The sequence below is a fragment of the Ictidomys tridecemlineatus genome, chromosome 5 (assembly GCF_052094955.1).
Source record: "Ictidomys tridecemlineatus isolate mIctTri1 chromosome 5, mIctTri1.hap1, whole genome shotgun sequence".
NCBI classification, from domain to species: domain Eukaryota; kingdom Metazoa; phylum Chordata; class Mammalia; order Rodentia; family Sciuridae; genus Ictidomys; species Ictidomys tridecemlineatus.
In genome coordinates, this window is record NC_135481.1 from 79,124,083 (window position 1) to 79,141,029 (window position 16,947).

At 32.6% G+C, this 16,947-nt stretch overlaps 1 protein-coding gene and 1 non-coding gene across 9 annotated transcripts in view; one reads left to right on the forward strand and one right to left on the reverse strand.

The window, feature by feature from the left end:
- Positions 1-16,947, forward strand: part of Ralgapa1 (Ral GTPase activating protein catalytic subunit alpha 1) — a 217,398-nt gene that overhangs the window by 21,765 nt on the left and 178,686 nt on the right. For 7 of the 8 annotated variants that reach the window (XM_040275655.2, XM_021724701.3, XM_021724700.3 and 4 more), the window contains exons 2-4: positions 5,097-5,207; positions 6,102-6,151; positions 11,067-11,124. In XM_040275655.2, coding sequence (XP_040131589.2) covers positions 5,097-5,207; positions 6,102-6,151; positions 11,067-11,124 — 219 coding nt within the window. The remainder of the gene's footprint in view (positions 1-5,096; positions 5,208-6,101; positions 6,152-11,066; positions 11,125-16,947) is intronic. The other variant, XM_078050216.1, reaches the window with a different exon arrangement.
- On the reverse strand, positions 1,303-1,379 carry Trnaa-ugc (transfer RNA alanine (anticodon UGC)). The gene has a single exon. It is a non-coding gene; the product is annotated as a tRNA-Ala (tRNA).

Genomic DNA, 16,947 nt, shown 5'->3' on the forward strand with positions numbered 1-16,947 from the left:
TCTAGCAATCTCCTCCCTTTTTATGGGGGTTAGCTTAAGGTAATGTGCTTAATTTTATTTCATTTTGATCAGAGTATAGTATGTACTGATATTCTTGGTATTTTGTCTAATTTGTGTCTTTATTCAGCTTTTGTCAATAATTCATTTTTACATGAAAAGGATACTTTCAACTGCTGGATTTAGAGTTTTTTATGTAAAGTGCTATTTTGTGTTGTTCAGATCTTTTGTATACTTACTAGTTTTACCCCTTCTGGGTCTCAGATTGGATTAAAATATTACCTGTTATATATGAGACAAATGTGTTAAAATTTTCCACAGGAATAAATGCCTTTTTTTTTCTCCTTAGAATTCTGTTAGGTTTTACTTTTCATATTTTGAAATTGTGTATGCACATTTGAAATTGAAGTTTCTTTGTTATTGACCCTCTTTAAGTTTAATAATTCTTGCTGCCTACTTTGTACTTTGTTGAAAAATCAATATTGTTAGGATTTAAGTTATATTTTTATTTCATTCCTTTAATCATTTTGAAATTTAAACTTGAGTATGTTTTAGTAAACGCCTAATAGCTTTATTTTTGTGATTATAGTTGTCTTGTAGAGTTAGTCTAGTAACATTTTTTGTAATTCCATTATTCTTATATGTATTTAAATTACTATATTCGTTTTTGGTGATTTTCTTTACTCATTTCTGTTAATTTGATAGGCTTTTCATCTTTTTTTAGCTCTCTAGACTGTTATACATTCTGTTGTTACTTGTTAATCATGAAATTTCAATAGCATATCATAATCCTCTTTTGTGCTTGTCCCCTTTTTCTTTATCCTATGACCTTCTTTCCTATTTTCCTCTCTTCTTCACTTCTCCTCGTTTTTCTTTTTTGAGCTTATAGTTTTTGTTTTTAATCACCATTTCTATGTTTGCAGTGAAAGGTTAATTTGTCTTAGGACAGTTCACTATGTTGTTGGATCCATGATTGTTGATTATTTTAAAACAATGGCTTGAAATGTTTAGTACTTTATTTATTAGAAGTGGATTACTATGACACAGGTTAGAGTATTCTGATACCATCATTTGAGAAGCATATCTAAATGGTGTTTTGTTGTTGTTTGCTTGTTTCTTTTATTTTTTGTACAGGGAATTGGACTCAGAGGCACTTAACCACTGAGCCATATCCCTAGCCCTTTTTATTTATTTTGAGACTAGTCTTGCTAAAAGTTGCTGAGAACCTGGCTAAGTTGCTGAAGCTGGCCTTGAATTTGCAATACTCCTGCCTCAGCCTGTACTACCACATCTGGTTTGTTTGTTTGGCTATGCTGGGAATTGAACCCAGGGCCTTGTGCATGCAAGGCAAGCACTCTACCAACTGAGCTATATCTCCAGCCCCCTGTTTGGATTAGTTACTTTTATAGGGAAATATTCAATATCTGAACTTTAGAGTTAGGAAAGTTGACCTCCTAACTTTAAAGTTGTCCTTTGCAATTGTTAGTTACGTATGTTTTATAGTGCTCAAATGTCTTTTAAAATATGTAGTAGAAAGTACATTTATGGTGAATTTCTTAGTTTCTTTAAAGAAATACTAGCTCACAAATACTTCCAAAGTATTTCTGAAAATAGGGAAATTTTAAAAAATATTTATCTTTTAGTTGTAGTTGGACACAATACCTTTATTTCATTTATTTATTTTATGTGGTGCTGAGGATAGACCTCAGGGCCTCTCACGTGCTAGGCAAATGCTGTACCGCTGAGCCACAACCCCATCCCCTGGGGAAAATTTTTGAGTTCTTAAACTCTTTGTTTTTGAAAGTACTGACCATCAGCTTGTTGCTACATGAAACACTTTCCCTAGATTAAAATTTTGAAGGGCATAAAAGAAGTTAAGGAATTCTTGATGCTCCTATAGACTGCAGCATCTGTAGGAGAATAATAATAGCTCATATGATATAATTAGAACTCACTATAAGTCATAGAAGCAGGAGAAACAGAATGGGTGAAAGGATGGGACTTAGTATTGGAGTTTAAAATTGGTGGAATTTTTTCCATAATCTTTTTTTACATTTCCTTCTTATTCCATTTTCCTTTCTTCTATTATTGTTTTGGAAGGAATTATTATTAAAAAGGTAAAAACCCCATATATTTTGTCTACCTTGTTTGTCTTCTTCCCCCATCATATATATTTTGTGAATTGGTCAACAACAACAACAACAACAACAACAACAAAAACACCTTTTTTCTTTTGGTCCTGGAGATTAAACCCAGGGTGTTCTACCATTGAGCCACATCCCCAGTACGTTTTATTTTTTTTAAATTTTGAGACAGTGTCTCACTATTGCTGAGGATCTACTTGTATTACCCAGACTGGTCTGGAACTTGCTATCCTCCTGCCTCAGCCTCCTAACTTGTTGTATTACAGCCATGCTCCACCATGCCTGCTCAAAAATATCTTAAGAGTTTTTACTTTGTAATAGTTCTTTACAAATAAATGTAATGTAGAAGTAAATTAGCCTAATTTTGATCTGGTATGTTTTTTTATTTGCACTAGCAAGTATGTAGTTTCCAGGCTTTGTTAATATGCCATATGGGAAGGAAGTTAAGAGGATATTTTTACTTCTTATGTCACGTCGCAAAATCTTGGATTGACTCATGTTTTCTCTTCTTTTGTTTTGAATTTTTGTTTGGGTTTGTTGTTGTTCTCATTTTCTTCTTTGTCCTGGGATGTTAATTGTGTTTAAAGCATTAAATTCAGGAAATCTAGATTGTAATTATAACAGCATATTTCATTCTAATTTTATGTTTATTAAATTACTCTGAGGAATAAATCAGAATATATTTTTATATATATCTGTTATATGTGTTTTGTTTTGATAATTCTATAAAATATATTAGACTAGCATTTGATGACAGTTTTTGTACTGGTAGATAATAGGTAAATTACCAGTGGTCTTTTCTTATATTACATTGGAGGTCAAATAGCATTGAAGTTAAGAATATGAACACTAGATATAGGGTGTACCTAGTGTTTAAATCCTGACTTTGCTTCTTGCTAATTAAGTTGCTTAAATTCTCTGTGTTTCCTTGCCTATAAAATAGAATAAGGTACTCATTTCATGGTGTTGCTATGAGGACTATAGAATTTAAATTCTGTGAAGTACTTAGGCAAGTGTCCAGTGTTTAGGAAGCATTTAGATTGTGTTAGCCTTTATTTTTTGAGTTCTATGAAAAGTTTTAAGGTAGTAACTGTGAACAGTCAAGAGAGGATCTGTGTCTTCCAATCAAGATAAAGTAGTGCTGTTTTGCTTATTAGTAGGTGATATAGTCTATATCAAGGTGACTATTTCCATTTTACAATATGAATGTAATAAAGTAAAAATAATTTATTTACATTATTCATAGTAAATCACATTTGATTATATATTGTTTGCTCAACACTGCTGCTTGAAACATTGTTATTCCTATAGGAGAAAATGTAGAGAATTCAAGGGATTAGAGGAGAGAGGCATCCATCCCTATGATTTGGACTGGCAAAGCAAAAGAGGAAGTCTAGGAAAAATTCCATAAATGAGATGTCAGGAAAAACTTACAGGATACAATAATATGCAAAAGAGTGTTTAAAGTACTAGCTATATTTTGTTACTGTTTTTCTTTACTACTACTATTATTATAGCAGTGTTGGGGATTGAATTCAGGGCTTTGCATATGCTAGGCAAGTGCCCTAGCACTGAACCTCATCCCCAGTCCTATTTTACTTTATTTTTATCTATGATTGAAGCTAAAGCATGCCAAAAAACAGATTTTTCTTTTAAAAGTTAAACAGATTTTTAAATTTAGTTAACAATTTAGTCTATTTACAATTTAGTTTATTCTTTCTTTTTTTTACGAGACAGGATCTCCCTGTATTGTGCATGCTGGCCCCAAACTCCTGAGCTTAAGTGGTTCTCCTGCCTCAGCCTCCTGAGTAGCCGGGACTTCAGGCACTCTATCACACTGGGCTATCTTTATTTGATTTCTAGATTCAAAATCTTTTTCATTGCTTTTTAGAACATTTTTTTTAGTTTTAAAATAAATAATGTGCTTTTTGTAAACAAATTGGAATAGTAGGAAGTACACAAGTACAAGTTCTCCATGCCCCTTTTTTCTTTAATATTTTCAATTCCCTTGAAAATGAACCAAACAATAGTAAAACCAGTCATGTTTCCTGGAGGCAACCAGTGCTAATAATTTGGCATCTTCTATGCATAACTACTTACAACTACATAGTTATCTTTAGAATAACAAATCCTGTCTCTTTTGTTTGCATTCAAGACATTTTTAACCTATCTCAAGGTTCTTTTTCAATTTTGCTTTTATTAAAAATGTGCTCAACTCCAGCCAAATGAGTTGCTTTTCCTACATCCTATCAAGCTTCATGCATTCCTCATTCTATATTTTTGTTTATGTCCATAATGATCTTTCTATTCACTACCTCATGCCCAGTGTTCACTACTATGTCTGTTTCAGACTTGGCTTCTATTCTCACATTTATGCCTTACTGAGCTTTGAAAGCAATTTTGTGTTTCTGAAATACTTTGTCACTTCACTTTCAGTATTCTATTGTGCATATAGTTGTATGTTCAGTTTTGCATTCTATTTACTGACAATTTGTTGGAGAGCAGTACTGTGTTTGAGCTTTATAATACTTAAGTGCTTATTTTCAAAATTTATTGTTTGGTACCTAGTCACTAATAAATGTATTTCAGATGTCATAAGTTACTCTTAGAAACAATTCTTTAAACTGTTTTGGTGAGAAGTTAGAAATGTAGTGTGGAATTGAAAATAGACCTAAACTTCTTTTTTAGAGATGGTGAATGATTTTGAATAAGTCTCTCTGAAGATACTGTTTTAAGAAACAGATTATGATGATTTGATCAGTTTTTTTTAATTACAGCTAAAATATGTGAAGACTAAAATTGTGAAAACAAAGGTATAGACAAATATGTTTTTCAAATATTTAATATGATAGAATTTTTGGAGCAATTCTTTGACGGAAACTTGAATATATTTGTTAAATGTGATTTAACCTTTATGGACATAGTAATCACGAAAAACTTTAATTTTTTTTTCAGAGAATGCAGAATCTATCGATCTTAAACAATTTTTTGACCAACATTTTTCACACATATACTATGTGTTCTTTGAAAATTTTGTGACTATTGAAGCTAGTCTTAAACAGAAAGGTAAGATGTTAACATATATTTTGGCTTATGTTGATGTTTTCAATAATTATCATAACTTAAAAAGAGGCTCTTGGACTTTAGGATTTTACTATTACTTTATTTATTTATTTTTTATCAGACAGGTTTTTGTTATCCTTCTCACATATTCTTTCTGGGTCTATGACGTGAATTTGAAAGAAAACTAATGGGTTAATATTACTACCCTTATTATTTCATGAAGGCTTAGATTTGCTTTTTCTCTGGTCAGGTTTATCTTTCTCCTTCCTATTTTCTTTGTTCTGCCCAACATGTTTGAATATCATTTTTATACTTTCATTTTTTGCAACTCATCTAAAGTTTCTACAACATATGATGATTTATTTTTAGACATAAATATGTAGAACCCACTTTTAAGGGGAAGGGTCTTGGAGATTGAACCCAGGATCTCACACATACTAGCAGGTGCTCTGCCACTGACCTATAGCTCTAACCCTAGAACCTAAATTTAATTACTCAAGAGTAGAGAGATGCTGTGAATAGTGTCTTCTCAGGAAGTGGAGTGTGCTTTAAATATTTTACTAAAGAATCACTGAAAAAACTCTTGAAATATTTATTGAAATATTTATTTATTTACCGAGGATTTAACCCAGGGGTGCTTAATCACTTAGCCACATCCCCAGCCCTTTTTATTTTTTATTTTGAGATAGGGTCTCTCAAAGTTGCTTAGAGTCTCACTAAATTGCTGAGACTGGCTTTGAACTTGGCTATCTTCCTGATTCAGCCTCTCGAGCTGCTGGGATTATGGCCATGCACCACTATGCCTGGAGAGTGCTTGAAATATTTTAAGCTTATTAAGTGATTGTTATTTAATGAGTACAAAATAATATGCATATTTTTTTCTATAAAATATATTAGGTCACAAGTCTCAAAGAGAGGAATTGGATGCTATACTTTTTATTTTTGAGGTAAGTACCTATGAATATAACTTTATTTATTTTTTAAAATGTTTATTTTTTAGTTGTAGTTGGACACAATACCTTCATTATTTATTTATTTATTTTTATGTGGTGCTGAGGATTGAACCCAGGGCCGCACTTGTGCGAGATGAGTGCTCTACCGCTGAGCCACAACCCCACCCTATTTTTTTTTAATATTTATTTTTTAGAAGTAGTTGGACAGAATACCTTTATTTTATTTATTTATTTTTATGTGGTGCTGAGGATCAAACCCAGGGCCTCGCACATGCTAGATGAGCACTCTACCGCTAAGCCACAATCTCAGCTCCATGAATATAACTTTAATTAACAAAAAATAATCTAGGAACATAAAGAAATATATCGAAATTATCAGGTATATGATGAACCACTGTGAATCTGCCAGCTTTTTTGAAGAACTAATGACTTTTTAACCCATAAATATTCCTGATTGCTATAATTTTTGAATTCTTTAAGTACAGATAGAATTATGTTTTTATGTACTTGACATCACAAAATTAGCATGATATTCATTGTGTTTGCAACTAGTAAAATTTTTAATTTGTGTAAGATTTATACAAACATTTTTCTAAACTTCAGAACCATAACTGTTATATATATCTATCTGTATATCTTTTCTGCTTTAATGACTTTTCATTGCAGAGTTGTTCAAAATAGTCTTTATATGTTTTTAAAGTTGTTATTTTACTTTGAATTGGAGCGGGGGAAGCATTTATAAACAATCAAAAGGAAACAGCTTGGAGATAAACTGAACAAAATTTGATGCTCTGCTAAAATGTGTTTTCCATTTTCAGTGTGCACATAAAAATGAAGACCTTTCCCCCACTTAAAATAACTCCTTGTTCTTTATGTTCTCTTTCAAAGAAAATAGTCATAGGAGTATTGTGATCTTTACTGATGATTCAGAGACCTGAAGAAAACCAGGACTAGATTTGTGACTTGAAAGCCATAGGAAAGAATTTAAAAATCAGTTTCTAGATGGGTGTGGTGAGGTGCATATAAATCCCAGCATCTTGAGAGGCTGAGGTAGGAGGATTACTTGAGCCCAGAAGTTTGAGGCCAATCAATGTAGCAACATCCTGTCTCTAAAATTTTTTTTTAAATAAATAAATTTAAATTATTTTGTCTGTTTCCAATTAAAGATAATTTATTGTTTAGTATTTTGAGTGTTTTGATATGGTGTAGAAGAATTTGAACAACCTGATTAATCTCTTTTAGCAACTTAGCTATTGATTTAGTCACAGTTAAAAAAATTTAAAAAAAAAAGAAAGAAAATTGATTTTTTAAGAGTTCCAGACAACAACAACTGATATTCTGCAATTAATTTTCATTAGTCATTGAAGCCTGGAGAATTTAACTTAAACCTCCCAAGTGTTCATGTGAATTGTTTATAAGGCGAGTATTAACATTGACATTTTGAGAAAGAATAAAAGTATCCATAGAGAAAGCAAGGTAATGATTCTTAAGAAGGATTCTTTGGAATGTTCATGCTTGTCCTATATTCATTAGGAGTTCTGATTGATGAATTAATAGAAGCACTTTCAGAGCATTCCTTCTATTAAAAATAATGTTTTTCTATATATAATATACACAGATAATTTGTTATTCTGTAATAGAAATATGTTTTTTAAAAAGACACTAAATTTTATTGGAAAAAACATGTGAGATCAGGTTTTGTTTTACTTCTTTTTCATTTTTGTGAACATGTGCTAGAGATTGAATCCAGGGCCTAATGCATGCTAAGCACCTCGTCGTACTCTGTCACTGAGCTATATCCCCATTTCTAGTGTTTTCTTCTTTTAAAAAGCATTATTATATAATGTTAATAAGGGCAATTTATATTAAAAAATTTTTACAGTAGTTAAAAGCACATGTAATTTCCTTCATCTTTTATTAGCCCCTTAAAAATACATAAGGGATTATATCTGAAGTATAATTTGCCGTAACTTAGGAATGCTTTTGAGTAGCTCACAAACTTCATTTCAATTTTGCTATATTTTCATTTCTTTCCATACCAAAATAAATAAGATTGTGTAGTTGTTGGCTAGCTGTGGGAGACATACAGGAAGGATAAAGGTTTTATGTGTGTGTGTGTGTGTGTGTGTGGGTGTGGGTGTGTGTATGCACACACACATATATAAATAAATAAAAATCTGATGTGAAACCAGCATTTGTATATGTGAAGAACTTTATAATTACTTCATCATTCTATAATAGCCTAAAATGCATACCATCCTTTGATCAAAATAGTATAAAGACACAGGTTTGGGAAATAGGCATATTGAGGTTGGAATCTGTTCTTTGACTTTCTAGCTTTGTAACCTATAGCTTACAACATAACCCATTTTCTCATTGGTTAATTGAGATGAATAAACCCTTTTATTGAGATGATTGCAATGATTAATGAGATATCATTAAATAAAGTGTCTACTTTAGTATTTGATCCTTAAGAGCATTGAATCAGTGGTGTTGCTAAATAATAGTAGTAATAAGAACAGCAATAATAACAAAAACATTTTATTTAGCAAATAGATGATGACTCAGTATAGTTCAGCAATAAGATAGCTGTTGACTTAAAAGTAATACATACTAAAAGAAATAAGTAATACATAATAAAAGAAATAAGAGGTAAAATATTGAAAGTATTATATGTAAAAAGTATTTATTCTTTATGTGTTAGATACTGTAATATATATACTATATACCGTATATATTAGCTTAACTAATAAGGCTATGAAATTTAAAATTTTTGTTTTTATACTTAGATCCATCATGACATGTGGGTTCACATGAATTCACTCAGTACAAAGAATTTGTTTTTCTTCCTTCCTTCCTACCTTCTTTCTTTGTCTTTTGTGTTTTTTTTTTTTTCTTCAGTGCTAGGGATTGAACTTGTGGCCTCAAACACACTAAGCATGTACTTTACCCACTGAGCTACAACCCCAACTCAGTACAAATATATTTCATGAAAGCAAAATATTACCATACTAGATTTATCAAAATGTTATAGGAAAAACACTTGAAGAAAGAAAAAACTAAAAATATTAATGTCTTAAAGAATTAAAAACTCATTAATGTTATCCACAATGCAGAAATTCTAGGAATAGTAAATAAACATTTTGAAGTATATTAGAATTAGTATTTGGGGCTGGGGTTGTGGCTCAGTGGTAGAGTGCTTGCCTAGCATCTGTGAGGCACTGGATTCGATTCTCAGCACCATATATAAACAAATAAATGAATAAAGGTTCATCAGTAACTAATAAAAATTTTAAAAACAAAAAAGAATTAGTATTTAATAATTATCGAAAAATATACTTTCTTTCTGTAACATTATAAAAAATAAATTTCACTGATTTTCTATTCTAAAACTTTGTTAGTATTGCTGGTTTTTATGGGGATTTTCAAATATTGATCAAGATGTTAATAATGCTGAAGAATGCTAGCACCATCAGATTAGTTCAGAGCTATTTTCTTTTTTGTGTGTAATTTTTAAAATTTATATATGACAGCAGAATGTATAACAATGTATAACAATTCTTATTACATATAGAGAGTACAATTTTTCATATCTCTGGTTTTGTACATAGTATATTTATACCAATTCATGTCTTCATACATGTACTTTGGATAGTAATGATCATCACATTTCACCATCATTAATTACCCCATGCCTCTTCCCTTCCCCTCCAACCCCATTGCCCTATCTAGAGTTTGTCTATTCCTCCCATGTTCCCGCTCCCTATCCCACCATGAATCAGCCTCCTTATATCAAAGAAAACATTCGGCATTTGTTTTTTTGGGGATTGGCTAACTTCACTTAGCATTATCTTCTCTAAGTCTGTCCATTTACCTGCAAATGCTATGATTTTATTCTCTTTTATTGTTGAGTAATATTCCATTGTGTATATATATGCCACATTTTTTAATCCATTCATCTATTGAAGGGTGTCTAGGTTTGTTCCACAGTTTAGCTATTGTGAATTGTGCTGCTATACACATTGATGTAGCTGTGTCCCCGTAGTATATTGTTTTTAAGTCCTTTGGGTATAGATCGAGGAGAGGGATAGCTGGGTCAAATGGTGGTTCCATTCCCAATATTCCAAACTGCTTTACATATTGGCTGCACCACTTTGCAGTTCCACCAGCAGTGTATGAGTATACCTTTTCTCCACATCCTTGCCAACACTTACTGTTGTTTCTATGTGTAATAGCTGCCACTCTGACTGGTATAAGATGAAATCTTGGAATGGTTTTAATTTGCATTTCTCTAATTGCTAGTGATGATGAACATTTTTTTATGTATTTGTTGGTTGATCATCATCTTCTGAGAAGTGTCTGTTCAGGCCCATTTATTGATTGGGTTATTTGTTTTTTTGGTGTTTAGCTTTTTGAATTCTTTATATACCTTAGTGATTAGTGCTCTATTTGATGTGTGAGGGATAAAGATTTGCTCCTAAGATGTAGGCTCTCTATTCACCTCACAGATTGTTTCTTTTGCTGAGAAGAAGCTTTTTAGTTTGAGTCCATCCTATTTATTGATTCTTGATTTTTGTTTTCTTAGAGAGAGAGAGAATTTTTTAATATTTATTTTTTGGTTTTCAGCGGACACAACATCTTTGTTTGCATGTGGTGCTGAGGATATAACCTGGGCCGCATGCATGACAGGCGAGCGCGCTACCGCTTGAGCCACATCCCCAGCCCTGATTCTTGATTTTAATTCTTGTGCCCCAGGAGTCTTATCAGAGCTATTTTCTATTTGTAATACTTTCACATAAGAAACTCTTCAGAGTTTAATAAACCCTTTAATATTTCATTTTTCATAGGATGTAGAATCATTATTTGATTTTTGTTCTTTTTTTTTTGTTTTGTTCATATTGATTTTCAGAAAATTTTACAACTTCTTCCGGAAAGAATTCATCAGCGATGGCAGTTTCATAGTATTGGTAAGTGTATATTTTTGCATTTGAAAAAATAATGATATATGAATATGTTTTTTAATGGTTTGGCAGTTATTTGAAATGAATTTATACTTTATGCTTTGCTAAAACAAAATAAAGGATACAGGAATAGGTTGACTAGTAGTATAAAATAAAAAAGATAGGTGAGGGACTAGGGATGTAACTTACTAGTTGAGAGTGTGCTTTACATACATGCACTACTTTAATTCCTATCATCCTTCCCACATTAATTTGTTTATGATTTCCCATCAAAATGGGCATAGTAAGTTTTTGAATCATTGTCTTCCTTTACTCTGAATACATTAGCAATGATAAAGGGATAAAAAATTTTAAAAAGGCCCAGCATCAAGACAAATATTTCCGTGAATCAGAATGGAAGAGTAATGTTGGACACCTAGAAGAAAGAAAGCTATACGCTCCAGATTTGAAAACAAGTGATGTGAATTTGGAGTTCGCTCCACTAGGGAAAAAAATATAAAAAAAGATGAGGGAACTGGAGTTAAGCTTAAAGGGCCAAAATACAGCTTCACAGCTCATGAACTAAATCTGAAATTAAAAAGAAATAACAACAAAAATCTTGCTGTGGTTTATTGTTGGATACCAAGTAGGCTCGGAAGTCGCAGACTTTCTCTTATCAGGAATTAGGCCAAAAATGCTTGCTGGTTTGGTGTCTGGTTCTGCAACAAGCATAGTATCACCACCTGGCTCATAAGCTCTCATTATAAAACTTAGTATTCTCCCTTTATATTAAAAAGAAGAGGGGAAAAGGAGTCTACAGGTAGGCATTTGGCTTTATTTCAGTGTTTGATGATGTTAGGCTTGATGGCTGGGGATTCTCATGCTATTCTCTCATGGAGAGTACATAGTCATTAGGTCTATATTGTTGAAGTACAGTGCTGTAGACCTTATAATCATTTATAAAAATTTCTTTCTCTTTTTAAAAAAGAGTCATAGAAGAGGCCCCACATTTCTTAATGAGTTCTGTCAAATGAAATATTTGCTGAGGCTTTGAATAAGTAGGCTATCCCAGTTAGCAGTTCCAGTAGCAAAGGAATCTGGACAGATAGAGGGGACTTGATGCCCTAACTAAAAAAAAAAAAAAAAAAACACCTAAATACGTAAAGCCTGTTAGAATACATTTGTTAGATAAATTTTGAAGCATAGGTTGGGATTTTAGCTCAGTCATAGAGCACTTGCCTAATGTATATGTGGCCCTGGGTTCAATCTGCACCACTGCCAAAAATAGATGAAAAAATTTGAGACTATGATATTCCTGTTCTTTATATGAAATATATAGATACTTCATATATAAGGAACTCTTACAACACAATATATTCAAAATATAAGAATAGGCAAAAGATTTGAATAGACATTACACCAAAGATGAAATGTAGTACTAATGAGCACATAAGTTGTTCAATACAGTAGTGGAATCCCATTTTATAATTCATAATCATAAAACATCCTTGAAGGCTGTCTATAAAGAAACTTTTTGAGACATCTGAACTTCAAAATTTATTGTATTTCCTGAGTAATGTAGCCTTTAATCTCTAAAGGACCTTTAGGCTACTTAGGTATCATGATTAAAAGTAGTTAAAAAATGTCTTTATGAATTTGAGAAAATTCATAAATTGTCATTTTTCTTTGTCACTCAGAATTCTACAGCTGTTACTTTCTTTTTTGTCTTGTGTATTAAGAAAAATAAATCCGTGACTTCAGTTGAAATGTTTGTTTTCTTTTTTCAGTGCTGGGGATTGAACCCAGAGCACCACATGCTAGGCAAGTGCTTTACCATTGAACTATACCATCAGATATCTAGTTGATTTTTAACAAGTAGTTTTTTTGACATATAATTTATGTAGATAAAATTTATTTACTTAAGTAAACATTTCAGTTATTTTTTTTTGGTAAATATATATGGTCATTAAAGCAAGTTTTAGAAAGTTTCTGTCACCTCCTAATGTCCTTCATGCTCATTTGTAGTCAGTTGCTATTCCTACCACCAGGCTGTTTTCTGTTCTAGATAAACTTATCTTATTTTAGATATTTCATATAAATGAAATTATCCAATATTTTGTCATTTGTATGTGGCTTCTTTCACTTAGCATAATTTTTTTGTTTTATCCATATTATAACATATACCAGTATTCCTTTTTATTACTACATAGTATTCTTTTTTTTAATTTTTATTTTTTATTAGTTGCTCGAGACAATACAATGATCTTGACATATCATACATTTGATTCAAATGGGATATTTTATCATGTGGATACCTCATATATTTTTCTTTTTAACCAGTTAATAGACATTTGTTTGCTAGCTCTCTTTGTTTTTGTTAATTCCTTTGGATTTGGAGTTCTATAGTATTACTGTGAATTAAAGACAATTTTTACTTCTAATTTGATGTCTTTAATTTTTCTTTCTTTTTTGTTTATTGTACTTTCAGTACAGTGTTAAATAAAAGTAGCAGTAGTGGTCATCCAAGCTGGGCACTGTGGCACATGCCAGTAATCCCAGTGGCTCAAGAGGCTGAGGTAGGAGGATCACGAGTTCAAAGCCTGCTTCAGCAATTTAGTGAGGCCCTAAGCAACTCAGTGAGGCCCTGTCTCTAATAAAATACAAAAAATTGATGGGGATGTGGCTTAATGATTAAGTGCCCCCTGTGTTCAATCCCCAATACCAAAAAAAAAAAAAAAAAAAAAAAAAAGAGTGGTCATCCGTGCATCATTATTCCATATTTTATAGAGAAAACAGTTTTTTACCATTATGTGACATGTTAACTAACTATAGTTTTTTGTAGATGTCTTTTGTCATGTTGAGGAAGTTACCTTCTATTCCCAGTTTATTGAGTTTTTTTTTTTGTTTGTTTGATGCCAGGAATTAAGCCCAGGAATGCTTAACCACTCAGTCACATCCCCAGTGCTTTTTTTTTTTTGAGACAGGGTCTCTCTGAATTGCTTAGACCCTCGCTAAGTTGATGAGGCTGGCTTTGAACTCATGATCCTCCTGCCTCAACCTCCCAAGCAGCTGGGATTACAGGTGTGTATCACTGCTCTCAGCCCAGTTTATTTTTAAAATACCTTTATTTATTTATTTATTTGCTTGGTTTTTTTAAAAAATTTTTTTATTTTTATGTGGTGCTGAGGATTGACTCTATGCCTCAGGTGTGCTGGGCAAGCACTCTACCACTGACCCACAACCTCAGCTCCCAGTTTATTTGAGTTTTTAACCATGAACGGGCATTGCATTTTGTCAAGAACTTTTTTATTCATCTGTTGGTATGATCATTGTCCATACCATCTGTGATTTTGTCATTTATTCTATTAGTATTATATATTTCACTAATTGAATAACATGCCAAATCAATCTTGCATCTCATTTGGTTACTATTTTTAGTCCTTTTTATATGTTGCTAAATTCACTTTGCTAATAATCTATTAAAGCTTTTTTGCCTCTATGTTTATGAGGGATATTATTGTGTAGTTTTGTTTTTGTTTTCTTTTTCTTTTGGTACTAGGGATTGAACCCTGGGTTGCTTAACCGCTGAGCCACATCCCCATTCCTTTTTATATTTTACTTAGAGCAGGGACTTGCTGAGTTGCTTAGGACCTCACTAAATTGCTGAGACTGACTTTGAACTTTTGGTCCTTCTGCCTCAAACTCCAAAGTTGCTGGTATTACAGATGTGCACCATCACGCCCAGCTGTAGTTTCCTTGTCATGTTTGTCACTTTAATGTCAATATAAAATAGCCTCATAGATACATTGGAGAGTGGTTCCTCTGCTGTTTTCTTAAGAGCAATAATATTTCTCTTTCTTTTTGGGGGGTGTGTGGGTACTGCGGATTGAACTCAGGGGCACTTGGCCACTGAGCCAAATCCCCAGCCCTGTTTAGTATTTTATTTAGAGACAGGGTCTTAATGAGTTGCTTAGGGCTTTGCTAAATTGCTGAGGCTGGCTTTGAACTCACAATCCCTCTGCCTCAGTTTCCCAACTTGCTAGAATTACAGGGGTGCACCACCATTCCCAGCTTCTTTCATGACTTCAAACTGAATTCATTTCTGGTCAGAAGATATAGTTTGGGGAGCTGGGGCTGTATGTAGCTCAGTGGTAGAGTGCTTGCCTTGCATGTATGAGGCACTGGGTTTGATCCTCAGCACCACATATAAATAAATAAGAAAGAAAGAAGATATAGTTTGGATGATTTGAATCTTTTTAAAGTTACTGAGGCACATTGAAGCCCAGAATATAGTCATTCTTCACTTGAGAAATTAATTTATGGCAATGGTGTGATTATTAAAAAAACAAAAGAATCTTTTGTGATATTCATGAGTGATAATATAAAGATAACAATTCTCATTTAAAATTCTTGTAGGGATTTTTAAGAGTGGCCTGACAAGTTTATTTTAAAATTTAAATGGGAAATCAAGGACAAAGCAATTTGGAAGAATAAAAAAATTGGAGAAAGATGGTGTTATTGGGTATTTCCAAACCTACTAACAAGATTTATAGTAATAACAACACTTTCAGTAGTGCAGGGACAGACAAGTAGATAACTAAAAAAGAACATTGCAGTCAAAGACCTTGGCTTATTTATGTGTACATTTGAAATATTATTGAGATGACATTTCATTTTATTTGAAAATAGTAAACCTGAAAGAGTTAGTACTACAATTAGTTGACCAATATGATGGGAGTGGAATTCTGTTCCTTCCACACACAGAAATAAATTTCTGGTGGATTTCAAGACTGAAATGTGAAAAGCAACACTTTATTTTTATATATTTTATGGTACTGGGGATTGAACCTGAGACACTCTTACCATTGAGCTACATCCTTAGTCCTTTTTAAAATTTTTTACTTTGAGACAGGGTCTCACTAAGTTGCCCAGGCTGTTCTTGAACCTGCAGTCCTTTTGTCTTCACTTCATGAGTAACTGAGATTATAGGAGTGCACCACTGCATCTAGGGAAAAGTAACACTTTAAAATTTTTTGTTGCCAAGCTGGAGATGAAACCCAGGATCTTATGTATTCTTGGTAAGCGTTCTACTGTTGAGCTACATCCCACCACATTTTAAAACTTTTCAGAGAATATTTTGGTTTATCTTTTAACCCTAAAATAGGGAAGGATATCTTAGACATACAAAGTGCATGTGGAAAGAAAAACATTGAGCCAGATGTAGTGGTGTGTAACTGTAATACCAGATACTCAGGAGGCTGAGGCAGGACAATCACAAATTTAAGGCCAGATTGGAAAATTTAGTGCAAAAAAAATAAATAAATGGGGGCTGGGGATGTGGCTCAAGCGGCAGCGCGCTCACCTGGCGTGTGTACGGCCTGGGTTCAATCCTCAGCACCACACAAACAAAGATGTTGTGTCCACCGAAAACTAAAATAAATAAATAAATAAATTCTCTCTCTCTCTCTCTCTCTCTCTCTCTCTCTCTCTCTCTTTCAAAAAAAATAAATGGATGGATGGATAAATAGATAAATAATAAATAAATAAAAGAAAAGGACTTGGGGTATAGTTCAATGGTAGAGTACCTCTGGGTTTACTCCCCAGTACCAGAAGAAAAACATTCGTGAATTGATTATATTAAAATTTTAAAACTATTTGTACATTAGAAAATAGCCCCCTTCAACAAAAACATGACTCAGTTGCTTAGGAGAAGATATTTCCAAATCATAGAACTGGCAGAGATTTAGTAGCCAGTATGTAATATATAAAAGAATTCCTCATTTAAAGAAAAGACAGCTGGTGTTTGTTACATGCCTGTAGTCCCAGTGACTTGGGAGGCTGAAGTAGAAG